General features: G+C 53.4%; 1 protein-coding gene across 1 annotated transcript in view; it reads right to left on the reverse strand.

Moving 5' to 3' along the window:
* Positions 1-14,882, reverse strand: part of WIPF3 (WAS/WASL interacting protein family member 3) — a 60,383-nt gene that overhangs the window by 11,004 nt on the left and 34,497 nt on the right. The window contains 4 exon segments of the mRNA XM_031940503.1: positions 361-548; positions 550-991; positions 1,988-2,119; positions 4,246-4,375. Of these exon segments, the coding sequence (XP_031796363.1) occupies positions 361-548; positions 550-991; positions 1,988-2,119; positions 4,246-4,375 (892 nt within the window).

A 14,882-nucleotide genomic window follows, 5' to 3' on the forward strand; every position in this document is an offset into this window, starting at 1 on the left:
GGAGAAGGGCCGCCCCTGGGGCGCCCGCGGGCCGGAGAGGGAGGCCCGACTCCGCCCCTGCCTCCGGTTCTGATCCCCTCCTCAGCCGGGGAAGGCCCCGATAACCTCCTCGCCCCGGAGCTGCGGATGAGCGAGCCAGCGCTCCATCATCTTTTACAACACGGGAAACATGACTCGGGGCCGCTGGCCGGTGTTTGACAACCAGCTCAGTGAAGGGAGCCCGGCTGTTTTAACTTAAGAACCGTGGCCACTCCCGGGACGGGCAGCACGGCGAGGACGAAGCCCGGCCGCGGATCCCCGGGTGCAGCCGCTCCCTCGGCCCCTCGCCCGGCAGCCCTCGCAGCGAGCCCGGGTCCTTACCTGCCCCGCGGCCGGGCCTCTTCTTCTGCGCCGGGACCGCGGGCTGAGGAGCCGGGGGAGTGGGGGGCAGGCCGCCCGCCTTAGGGGACTGGAGAGGGAGAGCAGGGCCGGCGGCGCCCGGCGAAGGGGTCGGGGGCAGGGAGGACCGGGGAGAGGGAGAGGAATACAGAGGGAGGGGCGGCGGGGGGCGGCGGGGCCGGACCAGAAGCTTCGGCCGCTGGCCCGGGAAACCCGCAGGGGGGGAGCAGAGGGAGCGGGGGCGGAGGAGGGGGCGGGCTCAACGGCCCGGGCTTGGCCCCCTTCTCGCTCTGCCCCGGTGGGGGAGGAGGAGGGGGAGGGGGCGTGGGGGGCGGCGGGGGGGCCGCCATCTGGGCGCTCGTCTTGGTCATCGGAGCCGGGGGAGACACGAGGGGGGGCCTGACGATGGCAGAGAGAGACACGGGCTGAGGGAGGGGAGGGGGCGGCGGGGGAGGGGTGCTGGGAGGGGGCGGGGCGGGCACGCTGGGGCGCGGAGGGACGGAGCGGGAAGGGCCTTCGGCCGCATGTCCGAGCCTGGGAGACGCGGGGGGGTTGGGCGGCCCGCTGATGCCCTTAGTGGGAAGCCGAGGGGATGGAGCTCTGGACCCGGCACCTGGAAATCGAAGCAGGAGTCAGTGACGTCATCGCGAGCCCACAAAGGGCCGGGGGGGGGGGAGGCAGCCCTGGGGGCCGTCCCCTCCCGTGTGAATAAGGCGGAAACCCTGTGCCCCCAGGAGGGAAAATGGGGGGGGAGCTTTGCCAGGACTCCTTCCCTCCCTCCAGAGGCTCCGCCCCAATAAGGATCATTAACTAATCAGAAAACTCGCAGGGTCAGTTTCTTCTGCTTCCCAGAACCACCCCAGGGATTCTAGGGGGCGCAGGGCCCCGGCTCGGTGAGAGCGGGATCGGGGGCCCTGCCCGGGCCAAGGGCCACGGAGACCCCTTGTGAGCCGTAACGCGGGGGGGAACGGGCCCTTCTGTAGTCCCAGTTACGGGGACAAGCGCTTCGTGATTTCCCTGGCTGTTTCTCATTCCAACCGTTCCACAGCATTAAGCCTTTTCCTTCGTTCCAATGAGTTAGAATGTTCTAAACTGGGCTCGGAAAAGGACCGGGACAGCCCCAAAGCCCGGGGCCAAGTGGCTGCGGAGACACTTAGTTGTAGCAGCTTAGACCTTAGCCCGCTGGGACGTCTCTGCCCTGTCAAAAGCAGTGGCTAAAAGCATCCCTAAATGTCCTTAAAAATCACTCTTCCCCAAATTTGGGAGAAACTTTCCTCCCCTCCTTTCCCCTTTCTCTTCCCCTTCCTTCTCTTCCCTTTCCTTCTCTTTCTTCTCCCTTTTTCTTCTCTTTCCATCCTTTTCTTTCTTTCCTCCTCTTTGTTTCCTTGTCTCTTCTTTTCCTTTCTCTTTCCTTCTCTTAGTCCCTCAAGAAAGCAGGTTCTGAAGCCAGAGAAGCTGAGTCCTACCTGCCTCAAACCAGTCCCTTGATTTCCCTTCACATCCTCATCTGTCTCGAGGTCCCTCTGGCTGGAATGACGTCAGAACCCCCCCCCCTGCGCTACTTTGCCCTGAGCCTGTTCCTCTTCCCTGCACCCCTGTGGCCCCTTACCTGAGCCATCTCTCTGGCCGGCCGGTCTCAGCACTGGAAAGCCCCCTGCAAACAGCCCTCCCAGGGCCTGTGGGTTGCCCCCTCTGGAGTTCCCGGGAGCACCTCCGCTTTCTTTGTTGGCTCCTTTTGAAGCTGAGGGGAGAAAGTGGGAGACGGCCCCGAGATCAAGCATTCCACAGCTAGCACCCCTGGTAGCTAACACAGATGGAGCTGGCTCTCTGCCCACCATCCACACAGCCTCTCCCTCAACCTCCCTGCCCACAGAAACCTCTGCCTGTGAGCTCCGGGAGGCCAAGGCTCATTTTGGCTTTCTCATACAGCTCAGCAGTGAGGAAGTGTCTCTAAGTTCCAATACCAGACAGTCTGTGAAGGTGGGTCAAGCTAGAAGGCCTATTTCCACCAGACTGGTCCTCAGCCCCCTCTCCTCATCCATAATCCCCTCAGAAAGAATGAAATGGCCCCAAGGAGGGGATGGAGAATCGGGCCTTGCCCACAGCTGGCTTGAATTTCCTATGTCCAGAGAGATACCTGTGCTAAGAAATTGCAGAAGATGAAAAAACCCCTCAGTTGGGGTGTGAATGGAAATCTTGGGCAAGAAATTACAGCTATCTCTAGAAATTACAGCTGTCTCTCATTTCATATTCCTCGAGAAATTAGGACACAGTGCCCACTGGTGGATGAAAATGGCTAAGTTTTCAGAGAGTATTTATTTAAACTCCAATTTCTTGTAGGCTGGAAGAATTCTGGTTAATTGGATTTCTTAGTTAACAAAGCAAAGGCAGAACAGCCTCCCTTCTCCCTCCCTCCTTGTTGAAATTTCTAAAAGTATTTGTCCCTAAGAACAGGTCAGCGAGCAGAAGGAAATGCTTTTGAGGACCTTGGGATGGTTGCTTCAAAGCAAACATTTCATCATTCATACTAAACTCCTACAAAGAAGCCTTGGACCGTTTTCTTTTTTAGGTGATTGTAGTCAGGCAAGTCTGTTTTCTCCATCTGTGAAGTGATGGGATTGGACTCTGGAGTCTCTTCCAGGTCTACCTAGGATGTCTGGGTACTGAGAACCACTGCCATCTTTACACAATATTTTATTTATGGGGTAGATTGTGGACTGAGCCCAAGAGACAATGATGGCCCCACTTGGGGAGAGCCAAAGCTTGCCATTAGCTCGTTGCCTTAGGACCTGCTTCTTTTCTCCTAAAATTGGCATAGAGGAAAAGACAATCATCTTATAGTCTATCAAGATTTAATTGTGTCCAATTATGGTCTCAGAACGTTGAAGCTGGAGAAGGAAATAGCTCCAAGGAATACCAGCCCAACTTCTTCCTTTTTAGGGATGAGAAGAACCAAGGATCAGTGTGTTGCCTAAGGACACTCGAGCAGTGAATTGGTTATTTGAACCCAGGATCCTTTGGGATTCCGAATCCAATTGTCCAATGTCCAAATGACAGGTATAAGCTGTCATGGTGAAACAGATGTCTAAATGTAATTTCAATGTAGATATTTTTTAAGTTTCTAGAAAAAGGACAGAAGTTTTACAAATCACCTCCAACGTTTTTAGTTTTTAAAAAATACACATTAAAAATAAAAAATAAACCTAAAAACCGAACATTTATGAATCACGTTGGGAGAGAAAAATCAGAACAAAAGGGAAAACCTCTGATGCTGGATCTACCTCTTGGGAAATGGAAAAGGCTGCTGTTGCAGAGTGGGGGACTGCAGGTGTAGAACACGACATACACTGTTTGGTTCCCAGACATCAGCCTCTTTGCTGTTCCTCACCCACGACACTTCCCCGGCCCGCTCCCACCTTGGGAACGGTCCTCCTGTTGGGCTCAGCCTCCTGGTCTCCCTGAAATCTCAGCCTTTCCCAGACTTCCTCACTCTTACTGCCTCTCCGACACCAGGTCCTGCCCATGTCCTGTTTGCCCAAAGCTGTTTGCACATTGTCTCTCCCATCAAACCAGGCGCTCCTCGAGGGCAGGGGCAGTTATGTGCCCTTGGAGCAAGGTAGAGTGCCTGGTACGCGCTAGGTGCTTAATAAATGACTTTTTATTAGTATATCGCAAAAGAAGGCTAACTGAGCAGAGAGAAGTGGTGATGATGGTCAAAGGCTAGCCATAAAATGAAAGGCTTCCTCTGACGGCCAGTTATTGCCAGGCTCTAGCATTCTCTGCCCCTTGGCCTGAGGGCTTTGGCCCCCGCTCCCAGCAATGGAGCTCTAAGTCCCGAGAGGACGCGCCAAGGCGGTGCCCACTTACTTTCGATCTGGGGGGCGCTGCGGTCATTGATCTGGGTGACTTTCCTTAGGCGAGTCCCTTGCTGGATGTCTGCCAGCAGCGCACTGCGACCTTGGGGCACGTCCTTGAGTCTGGGGGCCTCTGCGCTGGGCTGTGCAAGAGAAGGAGAAGCCGGTCACTGCTAGGCCGCCGGCCACGGGAAATGTCTCTCCCAATTAGAGCCTCTCAGGCGTGGGAGGCAGGAGTCCTGGCAGCCAGGCTGAGATGGAAGCAAGGTCAGGAGCAGAGCGGGGAGGGGGATTTGTGGGACTGCCCCCCCCCCAGACGGGAATGTCCCAGCCCCCCCCCCCCCCACCTGCATGGCTCCCACTGGCTCAGGGAGGAGCACGGACATTTACTGGGTACCAGAAGGGCAGCAGAGGGCACTCCATTTATTCCTCATTACTGCCCAAGGAAGGGGACTTTCAGTCTGCAGATGAGGAAACTGAGACCCAGATGGGTTAATCCATGGTTTGGAGGAAGATTCAAATCCGGGGTTTTCTTGACTCCAGAGAAGGAGGCTGTGATCCAGTGGTTAGACTGCTCCATCTGGAGTCAGGAAGGCCCAAGTTCAAATCCTTCCCCATGTTCCAGCTCCCTGTGTGACCCCGGGCAGCCCGCCTTTGGTGCTTCCTGGGGGGGAGCAGCTCTGCAGCCCACCAGGTTCCCTCATCCAGCAGGAGCCTCCCTGCTGTCCCTGCGTGTCGGCTGTGGAAAAGTTTGGTGAGACATGAGTGATTGCCTCTGGGGCCCCGGAGTCACAAGCAGCGGGACACCACATGGGAAGCGTCCCCCACCTCAGGGAGGTCTGTTGTGAGCCCAGAGGACAGTCCTTGGGTTTGCAGCCTTGATGTCAGGTGTGAGAGGCAAGAGCATCATTTCAGGCTCATTTTTCTAAAAACCTCTTGGATTCTGGGTCTCTACACCATGGAAACAGCTGAAGCTGCTGTATTTTGGGTGCATAATTTCTGTTTTGGAGACGTTTGAGAAGTCATAATGAACAGAGAAAAACTGTCTAGTCCTCCACTTTGTCCCCCATGTGACTTGGGAGTTTTTAGCTCTAATTACTAGCTCTTACTGCTGCCTTTTGAGTGACAATTGGACCCGTTTGGGATGTTTGCTCCATCCCTCAGATTACATCTTGGCCCTAGTTTTCATTTCTTACCAAAGACCTCTCTGCTTTATTCTTTAAGCTTGCTGCAAGCTGGCGGTACCCGGCACACCGACGCCGACCCCGAGCCTTATACACAATAGATTCTCACCAGTTCCCATTTCAGGCACCTGTTGTCCAGCCCTCCCAGGCCACCGGATCTGTTGGCCCAGGCTCCCAGGTCATCGAGAGAGCCCATGTTGACACAGGCGTTTGCCCGGAGCTGGAGAGCTCTTGGGTCCAGATTTCAGGCACTCTGGCCTTCCCTTCCCTGACTTAGCCCCATCTGTCTCTGGGCAAGCCGGGGCTTGTCGTTTCTCACCAGGGGGCTCCCTGAGGCGATATTAAACACAGCATCTCTGTTCCTCTCGTGAAATAAAAATTTTAAAAAGGAGCCCCATGAGGCCCCTCCCCAACTGTATGAAGCTCAGCCAAGGACAGGTTCCTTCCCACCAGGTAAGGACCGGACTTTCCACGATCCTCGTGTTACAAACACTAATTCCAGCACAACCTCTCCGCCAGCTTAAGGGGTCTGGGTTACAACAGTCTCCCCATTTCTCCAGGTTCCCCCAGAACAGGCCTTCACACTCTCAGCCCCTGTTGCTCATCAAGGGCAGAAGTCAGTGAGATGATGAGGAAAGCAACAACTTGTGATTCTATGACGGTTTAAGACCTGTGAGCCCTGCAGGTGGTGCGCCGTTTTTAAAAAGTGAGGAAGCAGATTTGGGGAAAGTAAAGGGATCCCCCAGGACCCACTCGGGGACCAAGGGGATTCCCAGCTCTGGGTAAGTCTGACCAGAATCTCTGCATCGTCCGAGAGCCTTCCCTGACAGTCCCCGTCCCGGCCCTGACCAGCTTAAAGAATAAAAAAGAGGGGAGCTTGTTTGGAGAGCGATCCTCTCGGGAAGAACAAACACAGATATGAGGCCTGGAATCCTGGGGCTCCCTGGTGGGCGGAACCCATGGAAGCCGGAAGCTCTGATCCATGGGACAGTCCTCCAGTAGAACCCCAGGTCTCCCCTGGTACAAGCCTGAAGCCCCAGCTCTTAAGCCAACAAAGGGGGCTCCTGTTCAGAGGCTGCTCACAAAGAAGCACAGACGGGGCTCCTTCAAGCTCAGGAGAACCTCTGAGGGACGTGCCCCAGATCACTGCACCCCGCTCTCTAAAAGAGAAATCGGCTCGGGGACTCCTGGCTGGAACCCTTGACCCCAACAGCCATGTCTCCGGGCCTCCAAGCCCAGCACGCTCTGTCGTCCTAGGCCAGCATCCTTACCAGTGAAAGGCCCTTTCTCTGGGTCACGCCACCTGAATTCTGCCCATCTCCCCTTCTCAGGAACCTTGGATTCAGCCCTCGGCCCTCCAGGCTCTGACACGCGGGTCCCGGCCTTAGCTAGCCAACACTGGGCTCCACGCCCGTGTCCACACTTCCCAGCCGTGTCCGCACCATACTAGGTGGAGACATTCTGCCTTTCCTATTAGAATGTAAGTTACTAAGGTCAGGAGCTGTCTTTATATCTGTACCCCAGCACCTGGCACATGGTGAATACTAATGAACCCTCTCTTTCCCTCTGCCATCCATCCCTCCTTCCTCCCCATCTCTCCTCTCTTTTTCTCCCTCTCTGTCTCTCCCCTCCTTTTTCCTTTTTGTCTTTCCATCTCTTTCTTTCTGTCTCCTCTCTCTGTCCTCCCTCCTTCTGTCTCTCTCTTCCCTTCTTTCCTCCTTCTTTTTCTGTTTCTATCTCTGTGTTTTTCTGTCTCTTTCCATCTCTCCCTCTGTCTTTCTTTTTATCTTTCTTTGTTGCTGTCTGTCTTTCTCCCTCTGTTTCCCTCCCTCTGTCTCCCTCCCTCCCTCATCCGTCCTGACCGACCCCTTAAAGCAGATGCTGCCGACAGAAGTCCGGTTCCAGACCGGGCCCAGAGCGGACGACCTCTCAGAGTTCTTCTAACTCCGAGTCCACACTCGTGGCAGGTCTCAGGACCGGCCCTTAAATACGGAACACTTGGGGTTTGTGATGGGCTTTGACTACATTATCCCACTGGAGCTTCACGACAGCCCCGCGAGGGGAGACACTACCGTACCGCCACCATTTACAAGCGCAGATTGGGTCACTTGCCAGGAATGCTCAGGCAGTAAGTATCTGAGGTTGGACTTGAACTTGGGTTCTCTGGCCTCCCTTGACCACCGCCTCCAACCTAATCCTCAGCTTCTACAGCTCTTTGACAGGGAGAACTCCACACCCTTTCTTCCCTTCTGTATTTACATCAGTTCTGCCCTCGCAGAAGGGGGGTGGAAGGACTGCAGCTGCTCTTTCTGTGACTGACCGGTCACTCTGCCGGTCCCACGGTGACCCATGCTGGACTTGGGCCGGCTGCGGGCGGCAGCACAGAACCCGGGCACGAGGCCTTAAGTCTTAGAGAGAAATAAAGATAGAAGTGAGAACTAAAAGCAGCCTTTGTGTCACATCTCCGGGCAGCGGATGCTCCCGGCCCCCAGTCACCAGCACGGCTAAGTGTCCGAAAGGCGTATAGAGCCTTGGGGGCCGGGCTGGGGGGCAAGGGGGCTTCCGGAGGAATGTGGGGCCCAGGCGGTAGTTGGGCTTCTCTGCTTTGCTTTGTAGGGGGCGAGGAGGCCCCAAAGCTCACCTGGGAGCCCTGAAGGGCTGGCCACGTTACCATCATGGAGCCATGGAGGGTCAGCACTGGGCCAGGAGGAGGAAACGGGCGTTTTCCTGAGAAGTCCTCGCCCAAACCCTCACGTCCAGCCCAATGCCCAGACTTTTAACCCCGTGGACATTTGGGGGACATCAAGACCTGAATCCTCCATGGTTTATTTCAGAAACTTCAAATGTAGGATTCAAGCTGAGGTAAAGTCATAAAACAAACCGAGAACTCCTGGCTTTGCCCAGGGCTTCTCTGGGTCTGGAAGCCACCCCTCCCTTCCCTCAGGAGTTCTCAGCTTCCTCCAAAGCCGGTTCCAGACCGGCCCTCCTGCCGCTGACATTGTCCCGTCCCAAAATGACTGAGTGACTGCTCTAAGTGGGAGCTGGTCATCAGAACTCCCGGCTGGGGCCCCGCAGGAAATTCTGCCCCGGGCCCAGGATCCAGCCCCCTCCTGCCTGGTGGATGGGCTCTCTCCTGGGACCAGAGCAGCCCGCCAGGTGTGCCAGGTGTGGAGGGAGAGGATGCAGGGAAGAGGCTGGAAGTTCCCACTTTACCTCCTGGCCCTGCCCCTTAGCAGTGCAGCCTTAAGACTTCTAAGGGAAATCACTGTGGGACTCAGCTTCCCTGTCTATTAAACAAAGGGCTCGGACAGGAAGGCCTACAGACCCTGCTCAGTCCTGCCAGCCTGCCCTGCTCAGGAAGGACTTTTGTAGAATGATCCTCTTTTTATGGGCATCTAGGGGGCACAGTGGGTACAGCACCAGCCCTGCAGTCAGGAGGACCTGAGTTCAAATCCTGCCTCAGACACTTAAGCTGTGAGACCCCGGATAAGTTACTTAATCTGAATTGCCTCAAGAAAAAAACAAACAAAAGATTTAATTTCTTTTTGGAAGAAAGACTGTGGCAAATAATTTCTTGTCTTTCCCTTACCCCCAGCTGCAGTAGTGAAAGTAATGAACACTATGGAGGACCCCTGGGGATTCTGGGTAATAGAATCTGTTCTAAAAAGCATCTGTTAACTACATATTACATATACAGACACTGCAAGTTGCTCAGGACCCTAAGTGCGGTACCTCCTGGGGAGCCAACAGCCATCACCCGTGGGGCTCATTTGATCCTCACAGCGTGAGTTCTGGGCATTGTTTCCTTTTCATATCTAAGGAAACTGGGGCATCCCTAGCACCTAACACAGTGCTTAATATATAATAGGCACTTAATAAATGCTTGTTAGTTTGGATTCCCATGACCTAAAATCCCCAGCACCTAACAGAGTACCTTGAATATAGCAGATGCCTAATTAATGCATGTTAGACTGGATTCTATGACCGGAATCCTCAGTACTTACTATAATACCTTGAATATAGTAGGTGCCTAATTAATGCATGTGAGTTAGACTGGATTCTATGACCTAGAATCCCCAGCACTTAACATAGGACCTTGCATACAGTAGATACCTAATTAACGTATGAGTTAGATTGAATTCTGTGACTTAGAACCCCCAGTTTGCATCATAGTGTCTGGAGCACACTAGGTGCTTTATAATTGCTCACTAATTGGCATCCTCTCTTTCTGTCTCTCTCCTTGGTCTGGGATCAAGTGAAGGGGATTTTTGCTCACTATTGTTACTATCATTTGGAGCGTTAAAATCAAACCAGCAGTGGAGTCATGTGCCCTTGGCCAGTCTCTCCCCATTGTGTCTGCCCCAAGGGAAGGTCTCTGGGAGGCCTCCTTTATTTTTTTCTTCTTGGCTTTACTGCACTGGTGCCAAACACGTTGCCCAGCACACAGTAGGCACCTCATAATTGCTCAGTGATTGACTGAATGACCCCCCCCTCAAATGCTCAGTTCTCTATAAAATCCATCAAAGTCCCACAAATTCCCCTCTGGAGAGCGAGGAGGTGGCCCCGGGCCAGGAGTCCTGCATCAGGGCCTGGGTGGAACCCTCCCTGTCACTTATTAACCGTGTCGCGTGGGGGGAATGACTTTCCACCTTCCCAGTTTCCTTTCTTCAACTGTAAAAGGAGAGAGGGCCTGGCGGAGAGTCCTCTGACCCCTGTCCTGTGGCCAGGTCACAAGTGAGTTAAAAGGGGCAGGGGGAACAAAGCCCCAGCAGCTGGTGCCCAGCAGTCACCCTGATTCTCGCACTGCGCTTCTGGTCCCCAGGGAAGAGCCTGCTGCATTTGCCAGCCAAGGGGGTAGACTGAACAGCTCTCCTGCTCCCAAGGCCCTTCTGTTCAACTTCGAGCCTCCTTCTGACCGGCTGGGGAGAAGGGCATCGTAACACCGGGACTGCCCCAAATCAAAACAAAACCTGCTTCTTTATCTCTAATGACAGTTACAAATGTCCTTATTTTAGCACTGGTCGTTTTAGGGAATGAGAGGGAAGGGGAGCCAGGGTCGCCGAAGTGGAACGAGCCCCGTTGGAAGAATAATTTGGAGCAGGAGAAAACCAAACTGCCTCTTGGCTCTCTGCTCTGCCTGGCTTTGTCTCCTTTTTGGTTTTAGCCCCTGGTCTGCTTGTGAAAAAACTCTCTCCACCCATGCGGACAAAGCCTGCCCTGAATGAGAGAGGTTTTCCGGGACTGGGAGGCAGGGTTCAGTGACTTGCCCAGAGTCACCCAGCGGGCAAGTGTCGGGGACGGATCTGAACCTGCAGCTTCCTGACCGGGTGCCCTCCCGCCCAAGCCAGGCCCTCCCTCGTATGTCGGTCACCCTGTTCTCCCGCGCCCACGTCTTATCTGAGGACAGGAATCCAAGGCTCCGTCCCCAAAGAGGTGCCTTGGCTGCAAAGGCCCAAGGTCAGCGTTTGCTCCTTGAGATGCAGGTACTCAAGGGCTCTCCCGGGTAACGGGTGAGCCCGTGGTCAAAAATGGCCATCGTTCCTCTCACGGATGCTCTCAGGTGGAGTAGCAGGTAAGAGTCCCTGCAGCCATTGAGGGCTGGGCAGGGTCAGCGAGCAAACAAATGGCAAGAGCACGGACAAAGCCACGAGCCGGACGAGCTTCTGTGCCAGTCAGGCTCTCAATAAATTTCCATGGCTCCCACTGACCTTCGGATCAATGCAGATCAATACAGATGCCTCTTGGCTTTTAAAGACCTGCAGAATCCGGCTCCAAATGACCTTCCAGCCTTATTACACGCAACTCCCTTAGGTGCACTCTTGGATCTTGCTAAACGAACCTTGTGGTTGTTCTCTACCCACCACACTCTCCTCTCCCATCTCTCTGTCTTTCTCTCTCTGTCTCTGTCTCTCTTTCACTCTCCTCTGTCTCTCATTTATAAATTCCAGCCCTAGGACAGTGTTTGGTACACAGCAAGTGCTTAATAAATGCTTGTGGCCCCTGAGCAGCAGGGGGCTCTTGACCACCCGCAGGTGCTTCCATCCCAGACAAAAACAACCCAAACCTGCTGGGGGGAAGGGAACGTTTGCTGTGGGAAGGAGAGCCGGTACCTTTGAGATGTGCTGGGAGCTCGAGGCTCACGAAGGCCCAGGTTCCTCTGGAGAAAGGACCTTTGCTCTCTTTATCTCGGCCCTGCCTCTTGCCCCTTCCCCATAGTCCTCTGTTCCCAGGACAAGCTGTGGAAAGCAGGGGTGACCACAGGAAGGACACAAGGAGGACAAGAACCCCGCCCCCTCCTGCAACTGGCTTCAGCCAATCCCACCCCAAAACTAGTGGACCCTCAGTGCCCACCATCCCCATGTGGCCATCTGTATGGCCCTCCAACGGCTCCTGCCTTCCGCCTGGCTGCCCGCCATGGGCTCTGGGGAGCCCCACTCTTCCCTGGCCAGATCCCCCTCCAAATGTGGCCATTGGGTGGGCGGGATTTGCTGAGAAAACCAGCCAGGGCAGTTTCTGAATCTCAATGAAGGACGTTTGAGAGGGCCGGCGGCAAGACCTCCAAGGAGGCAAGACCTCCGCTATGGAGGCGAGACCTCCCCTATGGAGGCAGACCCTCCAGTACTTGGATCGCCCAAAGGATGCCTCCAATTCCTGAGGTCCCCTCTCTTCTCCAGGGTAGAGAAGCGGATGTCAACGCGTCCCAGCTGTCCCACACCTGCCCTTCTCTGGACCTCGGTTTCCTCACCTGTAAAAGGGCCTTTGCTCTCTTTATCTCAGTCTCCTGAGGTCCCTTCCTGCCCCCAAGCCAATGGTCCTCCATTCATTCATGAGATCCTCAGAAAACATCATCTGAACATTGAGAAAAATGCCAACTGTGTTGGATTTCCACATATTTCTACCATGTTTAACACATGACGGATTACTTGCGATCTAGGGGAAGGGTCAGGGGAAGAAGGGGAGAAACTGGAACGCGAGGTTTGACAAGGGTCAATGGTGAAAAATGATTCTTTCATATGTTTTGAAAGTAAAAAACTTGAATAAAAAAGAAGAAAAACAGCTGAAAGAATAATCCAAGGTTCAAGAGGAGATGACCTCCCGGGGGCCTTCCAGAGGAGACAAACCTCAGCCCACTTGTGTCTGGTTCACATTTTGTTTTAATTAAATCTACCCCCACCGGGCGCATGCCCAGGCAGGGTGTAGTGCCAGGGGCTCCATCCTCAGGCTGGGGACACCTTGTGCAGTTCTCCTGAAAGAGGCATTTTATAAACATGAATCAGCACAGTCACAACCCTGGGCCAAAAGCAAACGTGCTGTCATTGAGACTGGCCGGGTGCGAGCGTTCTGATGGGCTGAAGCAAAAATCAAAGCAGTGTTTCCTGCATCCCTACTATGTGCCGGGTTAAAAGTGAACCTGTCGCTGGCCTAGTCCCCTTGCAAAATAAACCCTTAAGGGCCTGCTGCTGTGCAAAAGGCCCTCTAGGACATTACCTGGAGCCGGGAATGGGAAGGAGCCATAGATTAAGGAGAGAGCCCTGGTTTTCCTGCTCATGAAGTGAACTTATCCAACGGGATGGAGGTTGGAAGTATCAGAAGCTGGCTTTGATTGGGACTGATTGGGATTCATTGATTGGGATTGATTTGGATTCACTGATTGGAATTCATTGATTGGGACTCATTGGGATTCATTGATTGGGGTTGATTGGGATTCACTGATTGGAATTCATTGATTGGGACTCATTGGGATTCATTGATTGGGGTTGATTGGGATTCACTGATTGGGATTCATTGATTGGGACTGATTGGGATTCATTGATTGGGAGTGATTGGGATTCATTGATTGAGATTCACTGATTGGGAGTGATTGGGATTCATTGATTGGGGTTGATTGGGATTCATTGATTGGCATTCATTGATTGGGATTGATTGGGATTGACTGATTGGGATTCATTGATTGGGATTCATTGACTGGGACTGATTGGGATTCATTGATTGGGATTGATTGGGATTGACTGATTGGGATTCATTGATTGGGATTCATTGATTGGGACTGATTGGGATTCATTGATTGGGAGTGATTGGGATTCATTGATTGAGATTCATTGATTGGGGTTGATTGGGATTCATTGATTGGCATTCATTGATTGGGATTGATTGGGATTGACTGATTGGGATTCATTGATTGGGATTCATTGACTGGGACTGATTGGGATTCATTGATTGGCATTCATTGATTGGAATTGATTGGGACTGACTGATTGGGATTCATTGATTGGGATTGACTGGGATTCATTGATTGGGGATTGATTGGGACTGACTGATTGGATTCATTGTTGGACCTGGGATTAAATTGTTAAACCTCAGGCTCCTGGAATTCCCAATCTACTCTCTCTAAGATCTGCTGTACTTCTGTTGCCCCTCTCCACTGTGCAACCATCCATGGACAAATGACCTTGAACTTGCTGCTATTTATACTTAACTATGACTTTCAAACAAGTTCCCCCAAAGGAGTAAAACTTCTTCTCCCTTGTTCCTCCCTTTCCTCTACCAGCGGGCCCCAAAGCTCCCATCACTTTCCCTTTAGCCAAGGCCCTCACTCCTTTCCTCTGAGGGGTTTCCTTCTCAATGTCAACCTCTCCCCCGCTTTTACACAGGAGCCAGACAAAAGCTGTACAGAAGCTGCCTTGTTGTGGCGCTGATTAGCAGCGACATGGAAGAACGCGCTCTACTCCAGTGCAAAGAAAGCAGCCCTGGGGGACCCAGTTTCTGGGGTGCAGGGAAGCAGCCAGAGAAAGAATCTGCTGCCCCCATCAAAGCCCCACACTACGATCAGCCCCTTTGTCTTCAAGAAGTTGACCAAGAAAGGGAAAAAATTGAAAGACTAATTGCGAGAGCCCCCTGAGCTCCCTTAATAATTATTAACCCCCATCTCAGGTTTAATTACCTAGAACGCAGCAGAAGCCAAAAGCTTTTCTTCTCAGAAAGAACACGGGGGAGAGACCAGGGCCAAGCACTAAGGTTCTGCCCCCCCCCTCACTGTGGGGTCTGCACAAGCTCAGGAGATTTTCTTTTTAAAAACTAAACCGGGGGCACCCTGCCTTCTGGCCCCACCTCCTCTCCCTACCCCCAGAAGCTAGCTTTCAGCACTCTCCCCAAGTGCTTTGTGGGGGAATGCAGTGCAATGATGGGATGCTGAGAGGCATTAGGAGGGATGGGGAGAGTCCCTCATGTCTAAGCGGCCTCCTCCTGCAGAAAGCTGGGAAGTATCTGATGCCACATTTGAGCTTGGGAAGATGAGTCTTCCTGACTCCAGGATCCCTCCACTGTGCCACCTGGCCACCCTTTCTAGCTCTGTAGAGCTCAGGGATTGGCCCAAGGTCACACTGCTTGGAAGGGTCAGAGGTGAGCACTTCTCACAAATCCTTACAAATCTCACAAATAACCAAATTCCTCACAAATCACAAACCCC

Source organism: Sarcophilus harrisii, chromosome 5 (assembly GCF_902635505.1).
Source record: "Sarcophilus harrisii chromosome 5, mSarHar1.11, whole genome shotgun sequence".
NCBI lineage: Eukaryota > Metazoa > Chordata > Mammalia > Dasyuromorphia > Dasyuridae > Sarcophilus > Sarcophilus harrisii.